This window comes from Phyllostomus hastatus, unplaced genomic scaffold (assembly GCF_019186645.2).
Source record: "Phyllostomus hastatus isolate PE091 unplaced genomic scaffold, TTU_PhHast_1.1 phas_contig_57, whole genome shotgun sequence".
NCBI lineage: Eukaryota > Metazoa > Chordata > Mammalia > Chiroptera > Phyllostomidae > Phyllostomus > Phyllostomus hastatus.
The window spans coordinates 671,236-691,112 of record NW_025333912.1 but is presented as its reverse complement, the minus strand read 5'-3'; the positions used below and the strand labels follow the sequence as shown (position 1 = coordinate 691,112).

General features: G+C 38.6%; 2 protein-coding genes across 2 annotated transcripts in view; one reads left to right on the top strand and one right to left on the bottom strand.

The window, feature by feature from the left end:
* The window catches only part of PLCL1 (phospholipase C like 1 (inactive)), a 321,929-nt gene extending 311,910 nt beyond the window's left edge, over window positions 1-10,019 (bottom strand). Inside the window, exon 1 of the mRNA XM_045847614.1 lies at window positions 9,422-10,019. The gene's annotated coding sequence lies outside the window, so the exon portion shown is untranslated. The remainder of the gene's footprint in view (window positions 1-9,421) is intronic.
* A 167-nt stretch (window positions 10,020-10,186) lies between these two features.
* BOLL (boule homolog, RNA binding protein) overlaps window positions 10,187-19,877 on the top strand; it is a 29,619-nt gene continuing 19,928 nt past the window's right edge. Inside the window, exons 1-4 of the mRNA XM_045847624.1 lie at window positions 10,187-10,325; window positions 14,164-14,307; window positions 17,614-17,705; window positions 19,460-19,514. Of these exons, the coding sequence (XP_045703580.1) occupies window positions 10,305-10,325; window positions 14,164-14,307; window positions 17,614-17,705; window positions 19,460-19,514 (312 nt within the window). The 5' untranslated portion in view covers window positions 10,187-10,304. The remainder of the gene's footprint in view (window positions 10,326-14,163; window positions 14,308-17,613; window positions 17,706-19,459; window positions 19,515-19,877) is intronic.

Sequence of the window (19,877 nt, the reverse complement as noted above, 5' to 3'; positions counted from 1 at the left end):
TTTGAGATAAAAACACTGACAACTGTGGACAAAAAAAGGGAGACACAACTAAACTTGACTAGTTCAGGGGGAGGGTCACATGGAAGGCCTTACTAACCAGAGGCCAAAGTAACCACACAAGGTGGCCTGAATGTAAAAATTCCTAACTAAAAGCAGGTCATTATGGGTAGTTACAACCTAAGCCTATAGCTTCCTTAACAAAGGTCAATCTTTACCTTTCAAATTGTCTATTGTCTTTGTGCATCTAAAATAAAATACTTTTGAAATGTCAGAGTAATCTTCTATTGCAGACCCCTAGGAGGCACAACCCCTGGCACCCCAGCACAAGGCCTCATTATTATCTTATCGCCCACATACCATCTCTATGTGCTGTAAATGTTAACTGTCCTGTGTCCGCCAATGCAAAAGAAGTATTTGTGTCTCTGGTTTCATTTCTTTATCCAGTCTCAGAGATCACCCCATTTTGCTTTTTCTCATCTCACTAATCTACTACCAATGAATTTCATGCAACCATCCTTACATGTCTTCCTTTGATTTTAATGTATAAAACAAGTTGCAAAACTACCATTCTCTGGAGCATTTTCTCAATCCATTGAGATTTTGCTTCCCGGCAATTGTCGTCAATTGACTGACACAAATTCTTATGACCTTTTGTTAAGTCTGGACATTCTTCCACGAACACACTACATCTGACAAGAAGTCTACCACACAAAAAAATTACTTTTTGATATATGTATGTACACCCACTTCTGAAGGTATTAGATAATGGTAGTATGAAGCCATAACCATTAGCAAGATATTTTAAAGCCATGTTTGCTTCATCTTTTTAGAAGTTTTATGATGTGCATAAATATTAGTGGCAACATATATATAATAGATAAACAGTAAATGAATAAAAATGATGGGCACCCTCAAAAACCAATGAGAGTATACAAACAAAGTGTTGAGACCCCTGCTGAAGACAAAGTTCCTCAGAATCTCTTCCTATTTTATTAGGTAAGGAAGGTGAAGAAAGTATTCACCAAACACACCAAGGATGAAAGAAGTTTCTTTACAATGGATTAAGTTATGAGGAAAGGATGGGAGGCGTCTTAACGGTGCAAAGAAGGACCATGGCAAAGAAGCATAAAGAGTCTAGGAAAGTAAATAGGAACAAAACAAAAACCTCATGAACAATATTCGGTCCATTCCACTAGGAATCAGCAGCACAGTAGTCAAGGCATCCAAGCCATTAGACCAATTTGAATTTGTGAAGATATTTCCCAATGCATTTCCTACACTGGACAGCCATTACTCTTGTCCATTTTCTCCACAGGAAAAAGGAGTAAGTTAAACGAAAGCTTGCATTTTGAGTTCATAATCAAATAACCTGTACCCAAACTGAGTTAATAAATCCTATGGGCCGAAGTAACTAGTACCACAAGAAAGCCTAAATTAAACTGAGGCTTTTGTGTGACTATATTTGTATTATAAACAAAATACTTAAATTTTTCAACTATTCACTATTCTTATGGGGAAACAGATCTCAGCAATAAAAAATAAATCAATGAGCACCTACTGAATGTGGGTTTTGTGCTAAAACTTTTACAAGCATTATCTCCATTAATCCTCACAATAGCCTAAAGTAGTAGACACTATCATCATTATTTTGAGAATGGAAACCAGAAATCATATGGGCACAAAACAGAGTCAGAATCCAAAGTCCCACCATCACCATCATGGCATCAATCTATGATAATACTACCTATCAAAACTTGACATTACCCAAGCTTATCCACAGGTGACAATCAATGAAGTTACTCCAGATATTTAATGATAGCTTTGAATTTTGGTTGCTTCTAAAATTTTTCAGTGTTTCAAGGAGACCCAACCTTTAACACATCCAAATATGTAAGTACAAATACAAATTAAAAATAAAGAAATTCTTCCTACTGAAAATAAGAGACTTGTCCCCTATTATTTTCTTTTTACAGAATTTCCTTCTCGGTTCTTTTCAAGTGCAATGTAAATCTTCATAATCACTAAATAAACCTCTTGCCAGTTTCACAATTCAGAAACATTTCCTCAAGACCTATCTTTTTTAATGCATCTGTTTGCAATGCAAACATAAAGGGAGATAGCTCCCCTTATCTTCTAATTTCATGGAGAGGGTTAAGAGCTTAACTTTGGTGATTGCCTTGCTCCAATTTGCAAAACTACCTCCTGTTATAAAGATTTGTGAAGTTTGTTTTTCCTCTAGATAAGGCCAGTGAGGTGCTGGCCATAATTACTAGGTAAAGTTAGAATGAACTTTGTATGATGTCATGGGTTGTAGCTGCTTGGACATATAAGGGAGCAATTCCTTTCTGTCTTTGCAATCACAGTGGATTGCAAATGAATGTATGTGAACAAGTTTCATGCTTTTCAAGAATAAAACTGTTTTCCACCTCTATTATCTTTGTGGAAAGGTTTTCTGGCTTGGGAGAAGTCATTTGTTTTTTTTAATTTCCCCAATGATAATAATATGCACATTTTCTTGAGCTTGGAACCAACAGAGGACAAATTCATGGAAAGATGCTTTTAAGCCTGTGGTCATCAAATACAATGCACATTCTGGACTTCGCGTCACAATTTTAGGTTACCAAATCTATGCTCCTGGTACTCATCCCACCTGCAATCTCTGAGGTGCTCTAAGAAAAAAAAAGTTTGAATTTTTCTTGGAGTTGTTCTGTTTCTATTATGTTTTCCTTCAACCAAAAACAAGCAGTAGTAACCTACTTAATCCCATTGTGGAGGAAAAAAATCATTCGGTGGTTATAAACTCACTTTAGTACATGCCACAGTATGCCCAAATCCCTCTTCAGTACCTCCAGATGCTGAGAGTGTGGTGGATCTCAGCTGAGTCCTGTCCAGAAATTGCCTTTAGAGGAAGAAAACTATCTTGCCCAAAGTTAGGTCTCCTCCCTGGCAGCAGCCTGCATCCAACAACTGTAGATGGATAGATGGAGCTGGCAGGGTATGGGGGGCGGAAGGGCCTGGTCTCCAGGCACAACTCTGAAAATCATCCAGGACTGCTGAGAACTCGGTTGCAGTATCACAATTCAGCTTCTTCTGCCCAGTCCTGCTTCCTTCATTCCTCTTGGAGCTTCCAAGCTCAGGTCCCCTCCCAAAAAAAAAACCTCCTGAATTCTATTGACAAAAAAGTTTAAGCTATAATAAGAAATTTTTAAAAAAACATTTATTTGAGCAAAGGAGGACAGATTCAGATAGCAATCTAAATTGTACTCTGAAGGAACAAAAAAAGTCAATATTTATAAAGGGCAAAACTATTCCCTTTAAGGTCCTCCATATAAATAAAGGATGTCGGCTAGGTCAGTAGAGATTGGTTAGGCTCATTATGTAAATGGAGAATGCTCATAGTCAAAATGGATTGTTTCTTTCAAGACGAAGAATGTAGAGGGTCTAGTCACCATGATGAAGAGGAAATAAATTCCATATAGATCCATGCAGTAATCACTGATCCAGGATGTTTGCTGTTCGTCTTTGAGCTCAGGTTAGCAATAGGTCAGCAACTTAACAATAGCTGTAGAACATGACACAGCATAGGCACCACTTCCTCTATGCCTTCTTGACTTCATATAAGTGACACTCTTAACAATGCTTATTCCATTTTATTTTCTCCACTATCTATGCAAATCTCAGTCTGTTTCCTGAGAACCCAACTTGCAGTAAGACAAAAATTTTTCCAAATGTCAAGCAGTTACTTACATCTGAGACTGTGACAGTAAAACATAATGAACATAAATAAGCCAGTGTTTCCTGATACCATCTTACAGTGCAGGAGCTATATTTAGGCAGGGCTGCCACTGGCCCCTTCAGCACCTTTTAATGAATTACAAAAAAGGCACTCCCACTGAATGGGTGGAGCCTTGTGGCTACACAGTTACACGAGTTGAGCAGCAAGGGCTGCATTTTAGTCTACTCCCTCCTTTGGCAGACACCCTTACGCACTGATTAATCTACACAACAGTACAAAGATCAGCATGTACCAAAGGAACAATTGTGCATTACTCAAAAACAATGTAGTTACCGGAGGAGAGTGGACAAGTAACAATTTAACAAATGTTTATACACAGGTATTTGAAATGTAATAGACAGAAGGACACTTGGAACTCAAAGTATTGCCAGGATGCATAAAGGTATAGGAAATATGAATTGAGTTGTCATGATAGTGGCTGTGAAAATACATCATGCATTGCCCTGACCCACATGACTCAGTTGGTTAGGCATCATCCCACAAAGCAAAATGTCATCAGTTTGATTCCTAAGTCAGGGCACATGTCTGCATTACAGGTTCAGTCCCTGGTAGGGGCACGTAAAAGAAGCAATCTATCAATGTTTCTCTCTTACACTGATGTTTCTCCCCCTTTACTTTCCCTCCCTCCATCTCTCTAAAACTAAATAAATAAAATCTTTAAGAAAAAAAACATGCATCCGAAGGAAGTCAGAATATATCACCCCAAAATATGTCTCTTTGACATACGTTGAAAGCAATTAAGAAGCAGTAAAAGCTCAGAAAGCTGTAAATCTCTTTTTACTTTAGACTTATCAGCTCAGAGATAGGTACCAGAGGGATATGCAAACAAATCTTGTTAAATTAACCCTTATCTTCCTAGCCACTTCTTCACTTTTGACTGTCTCTATCTTGAACTGTTTGTCTCCACAGTTTCTCACAATTTACTGGGTGGGGTATTTTTTGTTTGTTTGTTTTTTGCCTAAAAGGTACAAAAGCTTTCTGCTCTAGTCATTTCTTTGGTCTTTCTGCTCTAGTCACTTCTTTGGTTTTCATTCACATATATTAAAAATTCAATAAAATTTGCATGCTCTCTTCCTGTTAATCTGTCTTTGTCAGTTTAATTTTCAGACCCAGGCAGAGACCCTAAGAGGATGGAGGAAAAATTTTTCCTCCTCTGCAGATTAAATTTAAAAATAGAAAAATTAAAAAAAAAAAACAGCAAAGTTAGTGGTCAGATAGGAACAGGTAAAGATAAAATAAAGGAATGAGCCAAGGCAAATACTGTAGGACTGGGTCTACAAGTGGACAATAAGCTCTGGGTAACCACTCTTGCATTGAAGTCTTGCTGTATTGTTACAGAGCAAACAAGGGGGGCCTGGGACGATATACTATTATTGAAAAAAAAGCCCACAGGTCCGTCATGTCCGCCGCCCAAGGAAAGACGTCTCTCAATGCCAGAGATTCGTGAAAAGGAAAGGAAATGTTTATTTAATGCTATACAAACTTAAAGTAGTAACCTAATGTCTTTATCAAAAAATCCTAAAGTCCCTTAAAAGACCCACAAACAGACACAGTCCTTCCTTCTCCCTTCCCCCTTTGCCCAGTCCAGAGTACCGTATTTCAGGAAAGGAAATAGAAGTCCGTGGCTCAAGCAGGTCTCTGGTTCTTCCCAGTTAGTACTCCATCTCGACTGAGAGACCTCCCTGGGTTCCCGGCACCCTCCGCTGAGTCGCTGGGATCTCTGCTAAAACCAGGTGGTGGTTCCCCATTCTAGAGCTGTGGGGGTCCCCACTCTGGCAAAGGCGTGTGGTCCTCTCTCCCAAGGACACAGGAGTCTCCACTCTGCCCAGGCCGCGTGGTTCACTCTCTCAGGGCCGCAGTCTTCTCTGCGCTTCCACCGCTGCATGGTTCTCTCTCTCAAGGCTGCGCATGGTTCACCCTCAATGGCTGCTGTCTTCTCCAGCTTTTCTGGTCACCATCGTGGGTCTGGACAGGTGTCACCCCATGTCATGGAGCCAATCTTCTTCTGCAGCCCCATTTCCGACTCCTCCTACACTTGGGCACACTTGCCCTCAATCTGCTGTCTTCTTCAGCTTTTCTGGTTGCCATCGTGGGTCTGGGCAGGTGTCACCCCATGTCATGGAGCCAGTCTTCTCCCAGCTCCCATGCAGGTGCTGTAACTCAGGAGACCTGCCCCCCAGGTCCTATCTTGGGGGGAGGTCCCTTTCCATCCCTCTGGCCTTGAGCATGGCCATAGCTATTTAGCATATCTAAGTGACCATGCAAAGGCTATAGGTATGCTAAATGACCATGCCATGGATTAGCTGCAAAGCTGCCCTGCATGCTCTTGCTCTGTGTGCCCCTTCCCCCAACTCACACCTGTGGGGGAAGGGGTGAAGACACCTTAAAATCTCCTGGACACCTTGAGTTCTGGACCCCATTTCAAATGCCTATTTGGGGTCCCCCCTCTTGGCTGCACCCTGTAACAGTATGTCTTGTTTCTGTATATAGTCGTATTGCTTGCTCTCCAGGAAATATCTGAGAGTGAGAACATTTAAAGGATTCTGCAGCTGAGATGTTGCAAACATATGTTCTTCCCCTAAAAAGCAACTGAAAATGTGTATAATTGTCAAATCATACTTGCATGAATTAATGAAGAAAAGGTTTTCTGGCACTTATTGATTGTTCTTCACTCTCAGTCCAGAAGGAAAGGTAAAAAGTTGAGAGTGGGGTGACAATTGTCTCTGTATTTAATCTCATTCTACATTTATTGAGTTCCTATCTCGTGCTGTGCTGTAGGTTCTATTGTATATTCTTGTGTCTAAGTAGTTGCTCAAAGTATATAGCATAATCAAATAAGCCAATTAATTTTTTACAAGGCATCTTCCAATAAGTCAGATATTGTTCTATTCTTTACCATCTCCATAACATCCTCTCTAAGTGTAAGTATTTTGTTCCCTGTAGAGGAAAAGGAAATCTGAATATAACTCTTTGCTTCCTTAAGGCAGATTTTTTCAAATCTTGTCCCCCTACCTCTATTTCAAATATTCAAACATCATAGAGAAGAAGAAAGCACCTAAATCCTCCAAATTACAACAATAGGTCAATAGACATGGAAACAAGAAAGAAATAAAATGGACGCAGAGGCATTTTCCAAACATTGATCTTCTCGTGTTTTACCTACTAAGTCAAGTCACAACCTGATCTGGGCTAACTCTATACCTGGCAACTCTTCTACAGGTACAGTTAGCACATTGAGTGTATAAACTTTGCATTTTTCTCCCACTAGACCACAGGCTGCTGGAAAGCAAGAGCCAGGTCTTAATTATTGCCATTTCCCCTGACTTTACAGTAAAGGCTGGTCCATAGGAAGTATGCTAATGGTTACCTAGTTTTACAAGCTAGAGAACAAATCTAAAGGGTTATCAAGAAAAGCATTGCCTGGAATAGATATTAAGAGTTGGAATCTGTAGCTAGAAAACTCAAGAGGCAGGAACGAGAGAACTGCCAGTATGGGGAGGCAAGCAAGGAGGGCAGGCTTAAGTAAACCTCTGAAACAGTAACTATGCTCTGAACAGACTAGGTGAAGAAAACAGATGAGAGACAACGGGATGCTAGCACAAAACATAAGAAAATGGGATATTTAAGTCTGCTATTTGTCACCTGTTGTACTTTTATACCTTCAGTATCTGAAACTTGACACTTTCAAATGATCGTGATCCCTCTCCATCATCACCCATGCCCATCAGTCCCAGTTCCTTTCTAGTTTTCCTTAACCCTTTCCCAGTATTTTATTCTCATTGCAGCCACTAGCATAGTATCCTCCTAATTTAATTGTTTTCAGTCCCTGAAAAACTGTTCTCTGATCTGAGAATTATCTTCCTAACTTTTAACTCTCATTATATAACTTCCTAATTCAATAACCTTCAATGGGCAAAGGTCTCCAGAATAAAATTCTAAGTCCTTATTCTATAGTACAAATAGCATGGCAGAGTGCGCTGTGCATGGGTAATGCAGTCAAACACAACTACGTTTTGAAAACTGCATCTACCACTTAATAGCAACATGACTACACAAGTCACTTTTACCACTCTAAGGTTTCGATTTCCAGGGAGAAAGAGGGTGACAACTAAGGAGATTAAAAAAGAATGTGCCTAGCCTAATGCTGGCTACATGACAAGGGCTCGATCTCTTTCTTCCCAGCTCACCACCTAGACCAGCATTCCAGCCGTGATGCATGGTGCCCCCTCCCAGCACGGAACACGGTGCTTCAATGCAGACCTCTGTGCTCCCACAAATGTCAGAGCACAGGTCACATTACCCTGTTCTGCTTGTATCTTATTTATTATCAATGACTTTAGATATAATTATTATTTTGAGTAATTAGTCTTTCCTCCCCTTCTAGACTGAAAACACCTCCAGGACAGAGGTGAGATCTTATTCACTCTCTTATCTCCCATAGCATAGAGTTATGTACTGCACATAATAGGAACTCTATAAATGTTTACTAAATTGAATTTATAGTTTTACATAATTTATCTAAGCTTTAAAGTAAAAAACTACTTTTAGGGTAAGAATTAAAAGAGAAGCATAACAAACAATTACCATATTGTATATACAGTATATCCCCCAGCACTCAACAAAGGCATTGAAATAAAGTTGCTGTTTCCTAAATTTTGTTGATTAATTTTTGAACACCTTACTGTAGTGAATACAGTCTTCAAAAATAAGTCTTTTTAGTTTAAAAGAAAAGGACAGGTAAAAGAGAGGATAGTAATATTTATAAAATCCATCATTACTTCTAGAAAAATACCTAAAGAAGATCAATGGTATTGAACAGCAAAATTATTCTGCTCTACAATGTGTTTTAATTAGAATCAGTTTGTACTCTTTATTTCCACAAACACAAAAGCTTGAAAAATTGAGCTTATATTGCATGCAGAAATGTATAATGACATTCAGGGTGCTTTAGCTGAACTGTATTCAATTAACAAAAGTTGTTTCCATTTTATTTTTGGTAAATAACATTAAGAGCTAATCTTTGAACAGATTAAAATATAGTCACGCTGCTTTTTTTTACATTTTATCTTAAAAGTAAAATAACCCAAAGTCAAACTTTTACAATAGAGAGAACAAAAGTTACAGCTGATGTAGTTTTTTTTAACAATTATTGCTGCTGATTCTTTAAAAATATATGGCAAAACGGTTAGTTAAGATCATGAACTGTTGTCAGAGAGGCCCCAGGTTAAATTTGTTATAGCTTTAGCCTATAAATCTTCAATTTACTTAGCCTACAAATCTTGATCAAAGATTACTTAGCCTACAAATCTGCACTTCCTCACCTGTAATATAAAGATCATGGGAGTATCTATTTGAAGGGTTGCTGTGAGGATAAAGTGATTAAATATACTGAGTATAAGGGACTGTGCCTGACACAAAGTGAGGTCTTGATAAATGGTAGCTATAATAGCCACCATTATTACATAAATTTATTTAGTAATTATTTACAATTTGTTTATGCATTATAGTATGTATCACCAATACAACATATCCTCAGCTATGTTTTAGAACTAATTTTTACAAAGCAGTCTTTCAAAGGAGACCCCAAGGCTACTGGCCACTCCAGCCAAGATTCCCAGTCCTCACCCTCTCCAGTGCGTCGGCAGCTTCGTGGTGGACCGGCTCACGAGTCTGTGCGGCGGACTGGCGTGCTCAGCTGGGTCCGGCCCGCGGGAGCCGCGCGGGCACCGGCCTAGGGCGGGCGCCGGACCCAGGCTGGGCTGAGCGGCGAGTCCTGACGAAGCCGCCCGCTCTGCCCTGCCCTGCCCCGCCCGCTCTGCGGGGTGAGTGACGGCGACAACAGGTGCATCGCGGTGTCTGAGCTTCTCCGGCGCTCCTAAGTTTGGCTCGTCGGGCCCTGAGGGTCAGAGTTTGCCTATGGGAATTGCCTTCCTCGCCTTGAAACAGCCTTACGACGTCGCCCCTCAGCCGGCTCTCGCACCTTAGTAAAGCCTGAGGTCACCTCTCTCGAAACCCACGGAGTCTTGAAGCCGACTTTTCTCCAAAGGGGAGAACAGGGAAAGGCTTCCGGTGCATGGAGTTTGGCATAACCGTTCGCTCTCTCCTTCCCGGCCGTCCGAAAGCTGGCAAGAGCGGCCCCAGCACCGAGCCCTCGATCCGCACAGCCCACGCCCACTCCGACTTGCTGCACGCTCTGCCCCTGAGACGGCCCAGTTCCGCGACGACTGGCTACCGCCGAAACCAGCCCGCCCGCGCCCCACCCCGGCTTACCGCGCCCGCCCGCCTGCAGCCTGCGACGTCGTTCGCTGCCCCTCCCCTCCACCTCCCAACCCCGCCCCGGGTGGCAGGTTCAGGCCCCGGGTCCGAGCCTGTGCTCCTGCAGCTGCCACCGCCGCCGCCAGAGGTAGTCTCCGTCGGGAAACGTGGTGCAGCCTCCTTGGTGCGAAGGTGCTTTCAAACTTTAGGTTTCTGTTCCTTTCCCCCACGTTTCTGAAGAGCAGAGAGGAAGATGGAGAGCGAGTCTGGGGCGGTGAGTACAGCGGTAGGGGTCCTTTGCCCCGGGGTATCGGGGACAAGGAGCACAGTGGGCTCCGTCCCTGAGAGGCCGAAAGGTCGAGGTCTGGAGCCCAACGCCTGCGATTTTGTTGGGAAGAAACGTGGACAGGGTCCCCATAGAACAGCACGAAGAGCGGCCTGCCCCGTAAGGCCCTTCGGATTGTGTCGTGGGTTCGGGAAGGTGCGACCACTGGGCCAAAAGCGGTATAGTCGGGCTGGGGGACCTCTGAAACGGCTGAGATTTTGGGAGGCGGCGGGTGGCAGGGCCCGGTGCACCAGACTGGGTCCAGGCCAGATAAACAGCTTTCCCGCCGAAAGTGGGCTCGGCTGCGTCTTTGACGCTCGCTTCGGCAGGCTCAGCCCAGCCTCCCTTTGCGAGGAGTGGGCAGGGCGGCTGACCCCTCTTCTCCCCAACTGCTCAGTGGGGACTCGAAGGCCTGAGCACTCTGGGAGGAGAGCGCCAGTGGCCCAGGTCAGATGAGGATTAGAGGATTAACATTGAGCGCTCTCTCGAGGGGTTTGGGCCAAGCGGGGGGAGGGGCAGGAGGCCGTGCAGACCATGGCAACATGCAGCCGTGCTCGCCAGCAGCCAATCAGCGCGTGCTACGCAAGGGCGTGGGGTTAGCTACGCACGAGGCGTCGGGTCGGTGCCGTTGAGGGTTCCCGCCAAGGCTGCTGGCGGGTTTGTGGGGCAAAATTTCTCGCTGGTTAGCCTTTTTTTCCCTCCCGCACTGTGGTGGGGAGGGGGTGGATCCTCGTGTCAGTTCCCAAATTCACGATGACCCAAGAGAACCCGAGGAAGTTGTCTCTGCCGCCATTTCCTCCAGCGCCTCAACTTGCTGGCCTCGGAGGGGAAGGAGCTTCGAGGCCGTGACTGCGTCGGTTAGCCCGCCCTCTTCCTGTTGTCTTTGTTGGCAAAGTAGATGATAGATTTCGAGATTAATTCTCAAAGGGTGGAGGTAGTGAAGGCACATTACTTTGGAGGAGATTTTTAATAAACTCACCAGTGCTGGAGTTTTACTAAGCTAAGGACCCATCTAATTACTTAGTATAGGTGGTTTTCGTACATTTGCAAAATTATTGCCAGCCGAATTTGAGGCATTTGTGTTCAACTCTGCATTGCTATGCTTCTCTAGGGAGCTTAGGTGTTGCCTCTACCTGAAACTTGTTACTACTAACATTAAAATGTTTTGTAGGCTATTATTCATACTGTATTCTAAAGCCTGCTGACTACTGGTTAGCATGTCGTGATCAAGAAGAAATGATTCATTTGATTATTCATTCATTCTACAAATATTTACTGAATCCCTGCTATGTACCATCAGTACTTTAAAGGCTGCAGTGAACAAAACAGGCAAAACCCTTTCCCTCATGATCATTACATTATAGGAAAGAGTAAAGCTAAGTAAATTATATATTATGTTGCAAAGTGATGAGTGGTAACGAGAAAAAGCAGTTGGAACATACAATATAGCAGGAGCCTTAGAAACTGGAGAATGAATTGTATTGGGTGTAAAAAGTTGATGTTTTTCTTCTCTCAGTATCATAATTTCCCACGATTGGAAATAAAGCACTTTGTTCACTTCTGTTCATGTCATCCCTCTTTCAGTGAAAAAAAAATAATCAGGTTCACTTTTATTTAAACAAATGTGAGAACAAATGAGCTCTTCCATTGAACATTGTTTTTATGAAGATTTTTTTATTGCAAATAGGTGATTTCTATACTGTAAACAGGCAGAGAGACAAGGTTATATCTACTATTCTATTATTTCTAACAATACAAATATACAATTGAAAAATAAAACTGAGCATCCCAGGACCTTCTATTCTGGGCACTATGCCCTACAAGTAAAGTCACTGAAGTTACAAATAACCTTCAAATGCCCAGAGAGGATGCTGAAAAAATTGGACTCCAAATTTCTCTAATTGCAAACAACATAGTAATTAGTAAATGTGATGATTTTTCTGTGGTTTAATAAATGTTTTTATGAACTCCTTTATTAGAAAGCATGTTTTTCCCCCCTTAAGACTAGATGGAGAATAGAACCCATAAGGTTCAGCCTATAGCCTCACAGTCACCACTCGCCTAGACATTTGTACATCTTGCAGAAATTAATTTAGAGATGATGGTTTTGTTGGCTAATGAGAGAAAGCGGAGAACCAATACAAAAAAGAACAATTCCATTATCTAAATTGAAATTCATTTTCATGTATTTGTTTCTCAGAGAATTGAAATTATGAACTTCAAGCTTTTCAAAACACTTATTTAGTATGTTGGACTGTCCCAGAAGTCTGTTTAGTGTTCCTAGAAGGAAAATAGTTAGCAACACTCTTGCACTGGTTTCTCTTCAAAATTCTATTCTCAAATCTTTTTTTAGAGGTACCTTAAGAATCTGCTCTCTTGCCATTGTGCAAAGGCTCATATATTAATATATATTTGTTAAAATCTAAATTAGGTCTCCTGATTTAGAATTCTGAGTATATGGATATACACTAGTTCAAGTCGTTGGTATAAAAACGTATACTTACAAGTTACAGGTATATAATTTTTTATGAAATCAGTCAAATCTTGAAACTGACAAGTGCACTTAAAAATCCCAATGTTAGCCCTTGCTGGGTGATTCAGTTGGTTGGAGCGTTGTCCCATATACAAAGAGGTTGCAAGTTCGAGTCCCGATTAGGGCATATACCTAGGTTTTGGGTTTGATCCCCCATTGGGGCGCATCCGGGAGGCAACCAAACCATGGTTTTCTTTCATATCTCTTTCTCTCCCTCCCTCCCTCCCTCCCCACCTCTCTTCCTCCCTGCCTCCCTCCCTATCTCTCCCAAGTCAATGAACATATTCTCAGGTGAGGATTAATAAAAAATAATTTTTAAAAATTAAAATTTTATGTTAGCTGAAAAACAGTGAATTTAAATGTCAGTGTTCATTAATTTGTCAATATTCTTTAGCCAAAGATCACCAAGAACACACTTGTGGTTTAATAAAGTTGGGTCTGTTGAATTGTTGCCCCTCCTAGGGCATACACTAAGGGGCCTGTCAGCAAGACAATGTTAGAGAGAACTTAAAGGATTTAGGCTTGTAAGCATTTTTTTATGGAAGGTTTAAGGAAGAAGGGCTTTACTTTGAAATGCAAGTTGTCAGAATATAGGAGTAATTGTATGATTGGTATGTTAATTCTTGTAGACAAGAAAAATAGATCAAGGCTAAAGCAGTGATAGATCAAGAAGGAATAGTCACTCATTTAAGCCAGAATAGAGGGATATTTATTTGGTCATTCTTGTGGTTTGGACAGTGCTTTTGTTTTTGCCAGTGTTCAGGTATGATTGTGGTATGGTCTTATTTTTATCCTGATCCATCACAGTCATGGAATAGCCTTGTCTGTTTTTGGTGTTCTGTTAACAAGAGAATGCCACAGCCTACCTATGAGTTCTAGGCCAACTCCTAACACCACCAGGACCCAGATGGTTTCACCAAGCCAGCTCCTAGCTTTCCAGGGCTGTTTTTCTCTTTCTCAAACTTCTTTTTGAGTTTAATATTCCTCCTTAATATTTATAATATTAAATAGCATACTTAATAATAATTAAGATAAGTATGTTAAATAATATGTTTTTCCCTGTAGTGGAGTCTACATTTCGTATCTTTATGTCACCCCTAAAGTTACTAGCTTTAATTATAATCTTCATAAATTAGAATAAAATTAAAGTCTGTAATACATATTAAATTATTTATCTTTTTGAAAAAACATGTTTTCAGCTTGCATCAAAAGTTATATCCAGTGCTAAAAGTTTAAAAGAATTTTATTTTACAGCAAACATCAAATCAGACGCAAACAGATTCATTATCTTCATCCCCTAATCCTGTGTCACCTGTGCCTTTGAATAACCCAACAAGTGCCCCAAGATATGGAACAGTGATTCCTAATCGCATCTTTGTAGGAGGAATTGACTTTAAGGTACCTATTTATGCATATAACATGGTGTGGTTTTTGCATTAGAAGTTATTTTATTTCTCAGGAATTGTTTTCTTGTACAACTATAAAAATAATAACATGTTTGCTATTTGTACAGTGATTAATAGGTTTCAAATTGTCTTAATGTAAAGAATATTTTCAGAAACAATAGAGGCTAAATAAAGTATATGTAATTGTTCAGTTTCACATACATGGAAATTGAGGCTCATTGACTTGTGTATAGGCTCTTAGTTGAGTGAAAGAGTAAAGACAAGAGTTCCAGTTTTCTGACTCATAGCTCCATAGTCTTCATTTCACCATACCACACTAATTATATTTTGTTGCATAATATTCCAGTAACCCAAATAATGTGATTATAATTTGCAAAAGAAGACTCAAAAACACACACACACAAAATTTAGTCCTGTGAAATCCTGTTTCTTTATCCCAACTTTTATTTCAGATTCCTGAGTAAACTCCTAGACTTCCATCTCTTGCAAATTGCTTTCTAACAACTAATTTAAAATTTGATAACCAAATCAGCCCTGTGATCTTGCCAGAATAAAGCATCTCCACAGTAATATATTCAAATAACATATAAGCTATTTCAGAGAGTCATACTTTGTGAGATGTTTTGCAGCATCCCCATATTGGAGGTAGTAGTGAACACCTACAGAAAAGGCATGCATGGATATTTTAAGTGGAATATGCCCTTAGTTCCAAGATATATGGAAGGATTTTCAAGCTTTCATATTATGTATTGGAAATTACAGTTTAGAGTTGTTGTCTTTCTTAATGCAAAAAAAATACCCTGTGCCATTAGGGCATCATATTTGATCATTATAATTTGCTATTTCTCTATAATCAGTCTGTCACAGTTTGAATAGAATTACTTTTTTCCTGCTAAAAAGAAATAACTACATTTAATGTATTTTTCAAAATGAATCTTAAGCAACTATATGATTGGTTCACTAAAAATAAAGAAAAAAGGATTTCTTATTAAATGCTTATTTTTAAAAAGATTTTCCAGTTCTTTGGAAAATATTAATGGCAGACAATAAATATTCAAGTTAATTATTTCTGTTCAGAATTTATATTACAACAACTTAGTATATTTTTAAAAAATAAATCATCAATAAATGTAAATATTTACATGGCTAGGTTATTCTAACTTAGCTACAACTTTGTTTCAAAGTTGAAACCTACAACTACAAAATGAATTTTGGAGGCCATTGTTACAATTCAGTCATAGCTTTAGGGTAACTGCTAGAGTTCCCTCCCTTATGATACACCTTTTCCAAAATCATAGATAAATGTCTGCGATGAAGCAGTTTATGTATCAGCAAGTAGCCTCAAACTTTTTAATTTAAAAGTTTTCTCTTTAGAAAACTGTCCTATAGCCCATCTCTCTTTAATATTTAGTCATCTTGACTTTCTGTCTCCTTAACTTTTCAATGAAGTCAAGGTGCAATATTGAGCTATTAATTTTTTTACCAGAAATTAGAGTGAATTCATTTGTTTTCAAATCTCTAATAGAATCTTTAGTCTGGCGTTGATTCCATTTTGTGCTTACTGAAATAACAGGCATTCATATAGCCCTAACCAGTGTGGCTCAGTTGGTTGGGCATTGTCCCACAAATCAAAAAATCACTGATTCGATTCTTGTTAGTGCACGTGCCTGGGCTGTGGGTTCCTTCCCTGGTCAGGGCATGTGCGAGAGGCAACTCATCAATGTTTCTCTCTCACATCGAGGTCTCTCTCCTCTTTCTCCCTCTCTTTCCTTCTCAAGTAAATAAATAAATAAATAAAGCATTCATTTATTGTTAGATTAACTCAGTATTTGTCATCATCCAGTTTAGTAGGCTTTAGGATACTAACTAGAAGCCAATAATGTGTATAAGTAGCAAAGTAGCGGTGGAACTCAAGGCATAGCTTTGGCATTAGGCATGTGTTTACCTATGTCTGTAAAGAAAAATTTTATAGGGACATTTAAAACTCCTCTTGGGAGCAAACAATTATAGCTGCACCAGCAAATGAAATTGCAATGAATTTAGTACAAATAGTTTAGGAAAGGTGATATTAGTCTGTTATGAGACTAATTAAAACCAAGTATGTCAAACCCATCTTTGTAGACATGTTGTACATTATTGTGTAATTATGACTCGGAATTTTTTTAATACTGCCATAATGTCTGTATTTAGCTGAAATGTATATTAAGTATGATAAAGTATCTAGAAACTTTAAATCTTGTAGCTACTTCATTGTTACCACAAATTGAATCCCAGTACTTTTGGAAAAACATTCTTTTCCTAGGACATTACTCTTCCTGGGTACTGGGCTGATTAAAATAGTGGCTAGTAGACCAAGATAACTTCGTTTCACTGCCTTGACTATGGGCCTCTCCAGTAACAGAGGTTTCCTCCACTTTCTGACACTGGAGCATTCCTGTGAAACCTTTTGTAAACCGAAGTGTTACAAAGGAAGGAAGTATTTACATACGGAAAAGTTTTTATTTAGTGTTTCCCAGACCCCAAAAGTAACCTACCAAGTCATACCAAATATACTTAATTATGTCCTGTTTTAAGCTAAGCATAACATCCTTACAAGCTCTCGGGTTTTTCTGATACCGTAGGACACATCTTGCTCAGGGATACACAAAATAAATCAAGATAAAGCACAGATGCTCACAGACACAGTTCAAGGCTCTTGTGGCTTGATGCTGAGCTGCTGAGTGCAGTTCCAGGGGAAGGCGCTTGACAGTGCCACTCTTTTTGCTTAGGCTGCATGCTGCCTCTGGAAGGGCTCACTGCAAAAACGCTGAATGCTATTTTTACTTTTGCCTATTTTTTTTGTAAAAGCAAAAATCCTCTTTGATTTTTATTCCATTAGCTAAAACAGTAACTAATGTACATCATCCATAAAAGCAGCAGTGTAAGGCAAACTTTCAGAAAATGGGGGATACCTGTATGTCCTTATTATAGCTATAGCCATGCGTAATTCAAATTATTTTTTTAAACTGGCCAACTAGAAAATAAGAATTCCTTTAAATGCTGAGCTTTCTTTGTCATTTTAGAACAGTTCAACTTAAAACTTTATTGTTGAACTATGTTTAACAATGTAGTTATTCCATAAAGCATTTACATATATTGATTTTAATAACCTAGTGGTTTCATGTACTGTTTTAATGAGCAGTATTATTATATTCATATTATTTATTTATAAATGTTTCTGCCTCCAAAACAAGCATAATAGTTGTTTTATCTTTTATCAGTTAAAAATGTTCTTTGTGTTTTCTTTCTATGCTATTAGACAAATGAAAATGATTTAAGAAAATTTTTTTCCCAGTATGGGTCTGTAAAAGAAGTGAAGATTGTAAATGACAGAGCTGGAGTGTCTAAAGGGTTAGTATCTCTATAAATAGTACATAGAATTAACAATTGTATTTTTATTGGGTTCCTAGGTTTTGTATGCTTGCTTACTTTGGTTCCATTTTTTAAAAAGAGAATTTTGTGCTTTTTTCCCCCTCCTATTTTTTGTTCTGTTGTGTATTTTGGATGGAGAAGGGCACTATTAATTTGTTGGAAAGTTATTTTTGCATGTGTTAAGGGACTATTCAGTGTTATATAGCAGGTGCTTAATGTTGATTAGGTAATGTCCAATAGCTAAGCAACTAGAAGCTAAAGGAATCAGATACTTTTGGAAATTTATACCTGATTTAGACTAAAGAGAACTTCATTTGAAAAGAGTTGACACAAAGGAATCTCTGTAAGTTGTGCCTCAGAGACTTAAGAGACTAATTTGAGAACTATAACTCAGGAATAATTTTCATTTGTTAATCAAGGAGAATGAAAATTCAGAAGAAAGCAATAATAGAGTTTGTCTAGAAGTGTCTGATGACCTTAGCACTGTTTCAGTGGATTAGTACGTGTGAAAGCCAAATTGCAGAGAAGAAAAGCGAAGTTTACATAGTTTGACTGCAAAGTTAAAGAAAACGGTTAAGGCAGTAAAGATCAGTGGAACATTGTATTTGTTTTCTTGAGAGGCAAGTCAAACATATATACAGGCGTGTGTGTGTGTGTCTATACACACATATATATGCTTAAGAGAAGGGACCAATAAGGTGGATGGAAAACTGTTAGTGGGAAACAACATATGACAAGTGGGTAAACAAATGAAGTATTTCCTCAGACTGATGAACAATATTAGGATAAAGTGAGATAGTACTTATTTTGTTTGGCTAATAAAGTTTGCAGTGTTTTGGTAATGTTCATTTTTTAATCATTGAAAATCACATAGAAATACATACAAACTGTATTTTATGCCTTTTCCACTGGGTGGTGTATGTGTTCTGCCAAAAAAAATTGTTGTAAAAATATTTCCTTAACCCTTGTTTAATGTTTGGACAAATAGAAAAAGAAACTTTATATATAATATAGTAGTTATAAATTTAAGAAAATAATCAAGATATACATATAGCACTACTCAAAGAGTTTTCTGAAGTTACTTAAACAGAAATTATGTTTTGGAGGGATATGCTTTTTATTTCTCTCATTTCTTTTTGTCTACCTAGTTTGGCTTTTTTTCTTATTTGTATCTTGAGCATTATATGAAACATACTCTGAAGGTAACAATTATATATGAAAAGTAGAAGTAAAGTCTAGGCTGTACAGATTTTTAACTTAATTTGGGAAATATACTAATAAGTGTATTATCAAGTTATGTGTGCTCATAGTAGTAAGTAATACATTGTATACTCCTTTACCAATGTAAAAATTTTTATTGTGTTGAAATTTTTTAATTAAAAGGGTTTTTTTTTACTTTGATATTTAAGCCAAACTTCTATTATTTTAAAGAGATTATTGCTCTGGACTGAAATTTATTACATCCTAATAAGCCATAACATGTATCATGCTTTTCTGCGTTATACAGCTCAGATCTGAAATTGTTTCAAGATCCCTGAGTTGTTGTTGTTTTTTCTAGTTCCCTTACTCTAAGAGGAGGTGATAGTGTTAGGCTGTGAATAATTCCCCTAAGTTTTGCCTGTGGGTGCACCATAGAATAATGCTCACTCCTACAGTGGCCCATTCTTAGAAAACAAAATTTTAATATACCTCTAAAGTAATGTTCTAAGAAAATAATTAATTTACTTGTATAGGTATGGTTTCGTCACTTTTGAAACACAAGAAGATGCACAAAAAATTTTACAGGAGGTAAGATTTTATAAAGAATTTAATTTTATTTTTGGAACTTCTTTGAAAATAATCTTTTGAGGTATTTGTTTAATAGTAGGGTTCTGGTATAATGATCAGTTGCTAAAAAAATTAACTTATTTGCATCTCACGATTGACACTGGTCTCAGTAAAAAATGAATTAATAAAAAACATTAAAGAAAAACTTAATCTGCAGAAAAATAAATTTTAAAATATTACATGAGTGTGGTTGTGAAGTTGTAATATAATTTTTCATTTTATTTGCTTAAACTAAGAACTTGGAGATACACCCTTTCTGAAATGTTAATAACACTTTGAATTCCTCAAAAACAATGCAAATATAGATTCCTAGAATGAGGTTGT